The sequence below is a fragment of the Atta colombica genome, unplaced genomic scaffold, assembly GCF_001594045.1.
Source record: "Atta colombica isolate Treedump-2 unplaced genomic scaffold, Acol1.0 scaffold33, whole genome shotgun sequence".
Classification (NCBI taxonomy): domain Eukaryota; kingdom Metazoa; phylum Arthropoda; class Insecta; order Hymenoptera; family Formicidae; genus Atta; species Atta colombica.
Genome location: NW_017259437.1, coordinates 341,716 through 351,696, shown reverse-complemented (window position 1 = coordinate 351,696; position 9,981 = coordinate 341,716). Strand labels below are relative to the sequence as shown.

The 9,981-nt window shown below is 31.3% G+C and overlaps 2 protein-coding genes across 3 annotated transcripts in view; both read left to right on the top strand.

The window, feature by feature from the left end:
* LOC108690484 (striatin-3) overlaps positions 1-5,382 on the top strand; it is a 7,619-nt gene extending 2,237 nt beyond the window's left edge. The window contains exons 4-12 of the mRNA XM_018197789.1: positions 5-118; positions 293-500; positions 700-861; positions 2,113-2,251; positions 2,828-2,952; positions 3,039-3,217; positions 3,333-3,664; positions 3,888-4,199; positions 4,326-5,382. Coding sequence (XP_018053278.1) covers positions 5-118; positions 293-500; positions 700-861; positions 2,113-2,251; positions 2,828-2,952; positions 3,039-3,217; positions 3,333-3,664; positions 3,888-4,199; positions 4,326-4,495 — 1,741 coding nt within the window. The 3' untranslated portion in view covers positions 4,496-5,382. The remainder of the gene's footprint in view (positions 1-4; positions 119-292; positions 501-699; positions 862-2,112; positions 2,252-2,827; positions 2,953-3,038; positions 3,218-3,332; positions 3,665-3,887; positions 4,200-4,325) is intronic.
* Positions 5,383-5,824: 442 nt separating this feature from the next.
* Positions 5,825-8,973, top strand: LOC108690518 (lysM and putative peptidoglycan-binding domain-containing protein 2). Of its 2 annotated transcripts, none has more exons than XM_018197851.1 (5): positions 5,825-5,988; positions 6,133-6,418; positions 7,696-7,845; positions 7,925-8,052; positions 8,329-8,973. In XM_018197851.1, exons 2-5 carry the CDS (start codon positions 6,242-6,244, stop codon positions 8,564-8,566), a joined length of 693 nt encoding a protein of 230 aa, XP_018053340.1. In that variant the 5' UTR covers positions 5,825-5,988; positions 6,133-6,241; the 3' UTR covers positions 8,567-8,973. The 2 variants fall into 2 exon arrangements, with proteins under 2 accessions (XP_018053340.1, XP_018053339.1); XM_018197850.1 differs by having other exon boundaries at positions 6,129-6,418.
* The last annotated feature ends 1,008 nt before the right edge of the window (positions 8,974-9,981 follow it).

Genomic DNA, 9,981 nt, shown 5'->3' with positions numbered 1-9,981 from the left:
GAGGAGGAGGAGGAGGAGGAGGAGGAGGGGGAGGGGGAGGAGGAGGAGGAGATGGAGAAGCTTCATTTACTTCTGTCAGTAATGTTAGTTGGAGACAAGGTCGTCAACTTCTAAGGCAGTATGTATAAGAAATTTTTTAATTTTAGAGATATTTTAAAATTTGTAATTGCTTACTAATATTAATATTAATATTTTTGTATTTTTATTTTATATTTAATTTTTATAGAAAGAGACAAAAAAAGAAAATTAGTATTTAATTCATAAAAAGATATAAATGTTTTTTTTTTTTTAGGTATTTGCAAGAGATTGGATATACTGATACAATAATAGATGTACGATCAAACAGAGTACGATCTTTGCTTGGCTTAAACAATAACACAGACACAGAAGAGATGAATACTCCAGCGTTAAATGGAAATGAAGGAGTAGCACAGGATAAGCAAGAATATAATGAAAGTCTTTTACTCCGAGGAAAGCAACAGCGTCCTCCCAACAAAAAGGTAGAAATAAATAAATATATTTATATTTTTTGAAATTTGAAATAAAAAGAACTTGAATTACATGAATGATAATTGGCAAATTGCATATATCTAAATAAAAATTTTTTATGAAATTTGCAAGTTATAATGAAAGTTTAAAAAGTGATGAAAATACCTTATATGTAATTTCTATATAAGAAATGTGATATTCCAATTCTAGCAACAGCCATCTTCTATAGCAGAGGCAATGATATTAGATACGGAAGCGGCTGTTATAGCGAATTTTGAATTTTTGCGTCACACAGATATGGACATGGAAGAAGAGGAAGGAGACGTAGAAGACGAAATTTACGATGCAAATACAGATACTAAACCAAATAAAGTAAATTTTCACTATTACTTTATATATTTATTTTATATCATTTAATTTATATTCATTTATGACATGTGTATTTTATATATATGATTTTACCAATATGATTTTTTCAAAGAAAAACCTTTTTCTAGGATAAAAATTCAGAATAGGGGAGTATTCTCCAATGATCTTGACCTTGTTGTCAAGATCATGATCCTGAGTGACTTCCAACAGGTTTCAGTCGTCGGTTGACTTTCGTTAAAAAGTTGATAACAGAAAAAATTCTGCTATCAAAAACAAAAATTCTCTGTTTTAAAATATTAAAAATATTTAAAATAAATATATTTTCTACTTTAAAAAGTTGTTAACAGTAAGGCAAAGAAGTTCTTCTATATAAAAACAAAAATTCTCTGCTTTAAAATAAATTCCCTGCTTTAAAAAGTTGTTAACAGTGAGGCAAAAAAAGTTCTGCTATACAAAAATTTTCTCCTTTAAAATAAAAAAAAGAAAGTCACTTATTCTTATTTATTATTAGTTCATATGTACTTTGAATATTTCTTTTTTAAATTAAAGACACATATTTCTATCTATGTAAACTTTACATCCTTTTCGACTTTCTACATGAAGTGACTTTCTACTTTCTTTTTTTTTATTTTAAAGCAAAGAATTTTTGTTTTATATAACAGAACATTTTTCTTGCCTCACTGTTAATAACTTTTTAAAGCAGAGAATTCTTATTTTTTATATAGTAGAACTTTTTTTGTTAACAACTTTTTAACGAAAGGCGATCGACGGCTAAAACTTGTTGGAGGTTCATTCAGAATCATCATGATCTTGACAACATATATCAAGATCAAGATCATTGGGGGATATTCTCCTAATCTGAATTTTTAATTTCTAGGATCATATGAACCCACAACAAAAAAGAAAAGAAAACCTTCAATGATCAAGCTGGACCTTAAATAATTCTATTTAAGAATTTATATATTATCTATATAATTGTTTAAATTGCACTGAATTGATTTTTCGGTCTTGAAACGCAAACCGAATGAACTGCAGTAGTAATGTCACAAATTAAATTGCTTAGCAATTTACTAATTTAATGCTCAAGTATTTTATAAAGATTTTAATGTTGGATAACACATTAAAATCTGTAAATAAGCTTATTGCGAAAAATATTACCTCGACTGGGGAATCCGAATCTCTAGCATTCTATATGAGCGTCCCAAGGCTTTAGATCACTGAGATGAATATATTATTTTTGTTTTTGTCTTGCAGGCATCTATTCCTCTTCTAGCGGAGGATGTTGATACAGATGCAGAAGCAGAAGAAGTGTTAAACGAATTAAACCTTCTTACAGAAATTGAAGAATCACCACCTGGTTCTATTCATTTGGAAATGAATTCTTCAGAATGGAGTAAGTAGTATCCATAATAATTTTTATACATTCTTTAGATGTTTCTATATTTCAAAATGTAAATCTCTGTCACATACATCTCATAATACAGAGTATGCTAAAATTCGCAATTCAAAATACTATTGCAAGAAAATTTTCCAAAAATTACATAAAAAGATATTTGTAAATTTTTATTTTAGATAGTAATTTTTGAAATAGTAAGAATTTAAATATAGTCAATTACAAACTACATTTAGACTACATTTTAGAATTACATTCATGGGCTACCTGCCCATGAATATGTTAGTGAATATTGGTGAATGTGCACTTCAGCCCACTTAATGTTTTTTATAATGTATTTATAAGTGATTATCTAAACATAAAATCTGTAATTGACGTAGATACTTAAACTTTTATATCTCAGAAAGTATTCCTTAAAAATAAAAATTTATAAATAACTTTTTTATTTAATTTTTAAAAACTTTTGCTATAATATTTTGAGTCATTAATTTTGGAATATCTCGTATATACTTGCATGTAATATATTTATAATATTGTTACGGTTTACGATTTATCAATCTGATATCTTCCCTGAAGATGCAGCATTACATAGAGGATTGCAACCAGACCCGAGACGCCCAAATAAAGAAGGTGATTCTACATTGGAATTAGGAGAATTAGAACAATTATGTGTTAACAACGACGCAGAAATATCGTATGATGTAAGTTACCATAATCCTTCCTATATCGCACAAGATGATTCGATGTGATTCATTTATATTCGTAATGGCATTGTTTTATTCAACAGATGGTTTCCACCACAAAAGAGACGTTCAGGAAAACATGGAATGCGAAATATACGTTACGTTCGCACTTTGACGCTGTCAGGGCACTCGTCTTCCATCCCACAGATCCAGTCCTCATCACCGCAAGCGATGATCATACACTGAAGTTGTGGAATCTTCATAAGACTGTACCAGCGAAAAAGTTCGTAAATTTCATGAGAATAACTACTTTAATTGCAATATCTTATTTTAAAGATATATGTTATACTTACACATATATTGTGTTTATTATTATATCCTTTTTTATCTTCTTGTAGGTCAGCCTCGTTAGATGTAGAACCACTTTACACATTTAGATCACACACTGGTCCTGTATTGTGTCTGGCCATGTGCAGTATGGGCAATCGATGTTACAGCGGTGGTTTAGACGGCAATATTCATTGCTGGACGCTTCCATCAGCTAACATTGATCCATATGACTCGTATGAACCAAGTGTCCTTAGTCATACATTAACAGGACACACGAATGCTGTTTGGGGCTTGAGCATGTATTTTCGTACCATGCTATCATTTAGTGCAGATGGAACTGTAAAATTGTGGGCCCCACAGACTCCACAACCTCTTCTCAATACATATGTTTCAGAACAAGGTATGCAAACGTTATTTAACATTTTAAACAACAATGCACTATTAGATCATGATTAGCAAGTAGCAAATTATATGTTAAATTATGTTAGATTATAATATGGGACTTGTGTCTCGAATTCACACAGCTTTATCTAGCAAATATTGATCAAGTGTAAGTTCCTCTCTGTGTTGTACATTTTTAAGTGATTATTTGTCATAATAGTTTCTTTTTTCTTCTTTTGTAGACGGTATACCGACTTCGGTTGATTTTATCAGGGACGACCCGCACAAGCTGGTCGTAGCTTATGAAGGAGCTTGCGTGGTATTTGATACTGAAACCGGCGCGATCGTGGCGCGACTCGAGGCGAACGAGACGAAAGGCGTGAATCGCGTAGTAGCACATCCTACGTTACCGCTCGTTGTAGCCGCACATGAAGATCGGCACATTCGATTTTACGATCACCGATCAGCTACTCTTGCTCACGCAATGGTAGCGCACTTAGACGCAGTTACTAGTCTCGCTGTAGATCCTCATGGTTTATATTTACTTTCAGGAAGTAAGTAAGAGAAAAAAACGTATCATGATTAATTTTATCGCGATAATTTCATAGTACAAAATTATCAATCAGTTAAAAATAAAAAAATATACATTTTAATGTAACTTCTTATTTATTATTGTGCAGGTCATGATTGCAGTATAAGATTATGGAACATGGATAACAAGACTTGTGTTCAGGAAATAACAGCACATCGGAAGAAATTTGACGAAAGCATTCTGGATGTAGCGTTCCATCCATCACGACCGTTTATAGCGAGCGCCGGCGCCGACGCTCTCGCCAAAGTGTTTGTGTGAAATGTGTAAAATCCAAGATACACTCGTTACATCAAAATAATTTCTACTATTACATCAAATCAAGCAGTTTTTGTACTCGTATTCATTTTAGATAGCCTTATATAACTTTATGTGTCCACACCGTACATACGAAACACCCCCCCCCCCCCACACACACACACACACACACACACACACACACACACACACGCAGGTACGCACGCATCCGATATATTTCCGTTGTAATTCTGATTGTTCTACCATTTTCAAGGTATCGATTTATAAAGAAATCAAATCGCTCGTGTAGTTATTCATAAAGAAAATGAAAAGAAATTATCAATAACTCTTGTCTGAGACATAGTTATGGGGGAAAAATAATTTTAAATGATATAAACGCTGCTTGTTGATGTTCGATCATCATTAAGTAGCTGATAATTATTTGGAATAGCGGGGAGGGGTATCATGTAGAATATTAGCTGATGTAAGTCCTGATAATTAGAGGAATCAGCCCCTTACCCACAGAATCCAGGAAGTACACTGCCGCGGTAGCGTAATATTTATCCTTACGTTAACTATTTATTACCAATATCGCCGTTACTGTTGCACAGCTACTGGGGATTAATACAATCGTAATAATCAACTATACAGTTGCCCTAAATAAAAAAGTATATATATATATATGCATAATTAGTCTCCCATTACACATAATTTTTTCCTGCTGCCTTATATATTCATCGAGGCTAGCACATAGTAATGATAATAATAATTGTAAGCTAAATAGACATAATATTAATAACAATAAATTATAATTGTGTGTTTCTCTTTCTGTAATATATTGTATTTAAAAATAGATAACTGTATAACGAATTATAATGAACATTTTTTTATTAAAATCTCATTCCATATTATTTTCTTATTTTACATTCCCAGACAAATCTTAATTCGATCGATCTTGTTCCTCGAGAAAAATTTCATGTGATATGATTTTTTTTTCCACGGCGCGTAAAACTGCGGGGGGGGGGGCACATTTCTTAATATCAGGAGGAAGAGGATAATTCTTACGAATGGTCGTTTCTTTAATGAGCGCGAAATAAACTGGAGTATGAATTTGTAGAATTTTTTTCCCATTCTTTTTGGGACAGAAGAACAATTCTACAAATTTACTTCATTCACCTTTCACTTTCCCATTTTGCGCATAATACCATCTTTCAGCGTACGCATCGCGATTATTGCTATTTCAAAGAGAGAGAGGAAAAAAGAAAGCATGACTCCCATTCAAATACGATCGCGCTAATCAACTGAAGCTAAATACGATCAGCCATAGAACACAAACCGCGAGCGATCTCGTGATTCCCCGTGATCCGATCGAATCGAGGAGACAAATCAAACTGAGAGTGGTCGATGATCCCGAGAGAAATGACAAAGTTTTCCGTAGACGCGTGCACACCGTATCAGGCATGAGAGCTGGACGCTTACTTCAACTTCCTCGAGTGATTTGTTGTTCCACGCGCCTCGTAAGTGGTTAGGTCCTCTTTGCAGTCTCGTCCTCCCGTTTGCTTACGGAGGAAGATAAGATCAATGAAACGATACGAGATTCTTGCTAGGTGTCGTCGACAATCGAAAAATAAAATCGTCTAATCCATCAAATTCTTAGACAGGTTATGTGAGACTCGTGCGAGTTTATCACTCGGAAACGCGCAATCCGAGACGTACGTCCGCGAATTATGGTACGCCCCGATCCTTCGTGAGCGTCTCGGTGGCCTAACGATGGAACGGAACGGTGCCAGAGAGATGGAGGAGCGTCGATGCATTCGAGATACTGGAAGAACCCTGAAGAAGTACGGAAGCACAGCTAAGCACATGACGCGGACCGAGAGCTTGATGAAGCACACAGTGTGCCCTACAGACACCCTCCAAGGAATAGCCCTTAAATACGGAGTTACGGTATGGTTCATCCATGTACATTGTTCTCTCATTTATTTGTCTTGTGTTGTGTTCATTTGTTACAACAATGACACAATTCTAAAACTACATATCATTATTTAGTTGTAGAAAAAGAATGAGAATGAAACGTTGTTATATTATAAATGAACAATGTATCTTTTATAAAAGAATCCCATAGAAAGTAAAGTTAGAAATGCTTAATACTTTTAAGACTTCCACAGATACTTTCTATGTGAAGCTATGTATTCCGCGGATTATCTCTGTGTCCATATCTATTCTTGGAATGCCAACATTAGAGACACTTGTAATAAATCTCATATCAATAAAATTATTTACATTATATTATATTAGTGCATATTAAAGACTGTACATGAAATTAGCAAACTTATGTATAAAAGCATACAAACATTTTAAACGATTAAATACCTAATAATGATATTATTGTATATTTAATTTAACAGAATATACATATTTTATTTTATTGTTAAAATTTATTAAATTGTACCACATTTAGATACTTTATATAAATCTGCTTCCACAGAAATTGGCATTTTTCATCTTATTTGTATTTAAACATTTCTTAATCTATTTCACCTAATGTAATTTATATAAAGCCTTTAATATAAAGAGGTATAATTGCATTCCATTGACTTATGAAATAAGTGAGAAATAAAAAATCTACAAGAAAAGAAGTCGCAGAGTATAACTTTAATACAGAGTATAACTTTTTTAATTGAACAGAAACTCAATGCATAAATATTAATTAATATTTGTAATAAAACTTTAGAACATTCATTTTAAAAAATTTTATTAGAGCAAAAACTTGAGTCATCTTAGTTACTATCCAAATTTGTTCGTCATATTGTCAATGAATTCATCTAGTGTCAATTGGCGCTTGAATTTATATCATAAATTTTTTTGCACCCCTGCAAATAATTCTGCCGACATCCAAAGACACTTCATACTAACATTTTTTTAAAATGTTACTAATCTAATTATAATACGAGTGATCAAATTCACTAAAACGATTGCATTGAGAATTATAATAGTACAAAACTTATATTACTTCTGTCTTTCGTAATTCTATTGAGTTTTAAACTTCATTGAGAAATAAAATATTTAAAGAAAAAATATATATATGTTATATTTTTTTCCAGTGTATATTATAGTTTTTATTTTATTGATTTGCTTCGAGAATAATATTTTAATCAATACTTCATTTGCTCCAGGTAAAAAATGTTACCTCTAATGTAGGATTAACTTTCTAATTTTTACAGACAGAACAAATAAGAAGGATTAATAGATTATGGGCATCGGATAGTTTATTTTTACGGGAACATTTGCTTATTCCTGTCAGCACAGACAGTTCTGCCTCTATATGCAATGACGAATCGGCAACTTCTGAGGAGCATGATGTCCCTCCAAATGTAAGTAAAGTTTGGAATCATCAATAATTTTCATTTTACCCCTTGATATATGTGCCTTATGAATATTTGCATTTCATAGGTATCTAGTCCTTCTTCGATATCGTCATCTATTGATGATGAAGGTTCAGTTAATGATTTCTTAGCTAAGATGGATAGCTCGATAGCCAATGCCAAGAGAGACGTCAAACGCACTCAAGGGAACAGTGAGTAAGTTATTTTTTATACCTTATATACATTCGATGAAACTTACATATTTAACATATGTTTTATACAAAAAGTGATTTAATAAAAATATGAAAGACAAGCTTATAAAAAATAAAAATTTCTCTCAAAGATCGGTATTCATAATTCTTATATTTAAGTATTTTAAGTACAGTCTTAAGACGTAATAAACCATCTTAATTAAGATATTAAGGTACTCCTTAAGGCAGTAACTCCTTAAATTCTAAATAATATCTTTACATCTATAAATTATTTTTACAGATTTTGCACTGATGGTAATGACGTTTACGTACAACGACGGCGTGGGTCTGCTAAATTGCGAAACTCATTTCCCACCACATCGAATATCTACTCAATGTCCTCCTCTGACTCCATCAGACCAGTGTCCTCTAGTGATATGCATAACTTTCCAACTGCTGTAGTTATGACGCAAGGAAGAAGAGTAAAGACTTCCTTGCAAAGACTCGAGCAGCAGCAAGATGAGATGTTCCAGTTGTAGCGTCTAAGTTTCATTGGGCTAATATCCTGTGTCGATTGTTATTAAAAAGCATGTAGAAAAGGATGTACTGTATATCAATGCGCGAATAGGAGGTTGCTTTTCATGTCTGACGTTGGTTGATTCAATATCACTATATTACATATATAGTTTAATTAAATTAAACTGCATTGCGCTCTCTTTTACATTGAAATATCATTCAATTATCCCCTAGTTGGTCTAAGCAATATTCTTGTATAATAATGATTGCTCTATTGCATGATTGCACTATCATATTCTGGTTTTACGACTTCTTCGTAATGATATCGTGAATGGATCAACTGACTTTTATATATACGTAGCGCTGAACTGTTTTACATAACATTGCTTAGTGGACCATATGTGCCTTGAATATAAAACTGCGTTATATAAGGATCCCATTCATACTCCATTTTTATCTGATTAAGTTATATAAAAATTTATATATATTTTTTAATAATATTTTACATTCTTTTTTTTTCACTATGATGAATCACTTGAAAATTTGAAAAATCAAAAACAAATTAAAAAAAATTAATTATATAGTGAAAATGAATAGTGCAAAACTATATATGAACAAAATATAGAATCTACTTATTTGAAACGCGACTTAAACTAATTGTTACACTTGTTAATAAAAATATTTTTTATTTTGTCTCTTAGTAAAACCTGTTATAAAAATTTTTTTCGCAAGTGATAAAAAATATATCATGTATACAATATTTTTCTAATATTAAATATATATAAATGTTGTCATTGTTTACAAGAATCCTAATAAAAATTATCATATTTAAAATTAAAGAAAAGGACAAAATGTACCTATTATTAAAACATGGAATTAATTTTTTCAATTAATTCTTAGCTGACTAAACGTTTTTTGATTAATATTGAATTCATTGTAAAGTATGATATTACTACAGCACATTTTAAATAACATCTAATGAATTTGAAATATAATTCATAATAAACGTTTATAATCATCACAAAAAGTCAGCGAATATTTTACAAAATATATATAATACAAAAAGTCACAGAGATCCAAAGAAACTAAAAAGAATTCACATTTTAAAATAACGTTACAAATAATATTTAATATCGCAAAGTGATGATTAAAACTAGAAATTATAATAACAGCAACTTAATTTATAATAACAACGTTTCCACTTAATACAATTACACATTGATATACATTGTACATCAAATCTATATATTCAAATTTTATACATAATCTAAAGAAATCCTGTATTTTACACTGTACATATAGTAAATAGCAGCACTTGATAATGTTGTCTATAGTTAATATATCATGCAATACCATTGCATTTGAAAAAATATATTAAATGTATATTATGTTATATAAATTGAGATCTCTGATGCATCCTCGCCAATATATATATATA

Excerpts from the sequence above, each read along its gene's own strand:
- LOC108690518 (XM_018197851.1), top strand. The coding sequence starts at position 6,242 with ATGGAACGGAACGGTGCCAGAGAGATGGAGGAGCGTCGATGCATTCGA. Across the intron at positions 6,419-7,695 it reads CCCTTAAATACGGAGTTACG|ACAGAACAAATAAGAAGGAT; the intron begins GTATGGTTCATC and ends TAATTTTTACAG. Across the intron at positions 7,846-7,924 it reads AGCATGATGTCCCTCCAAAT|GTATCTAGTCCTTCTTCGAT; the intron begins GTAAGTAAAGTT and ends TGCATTTCATAG.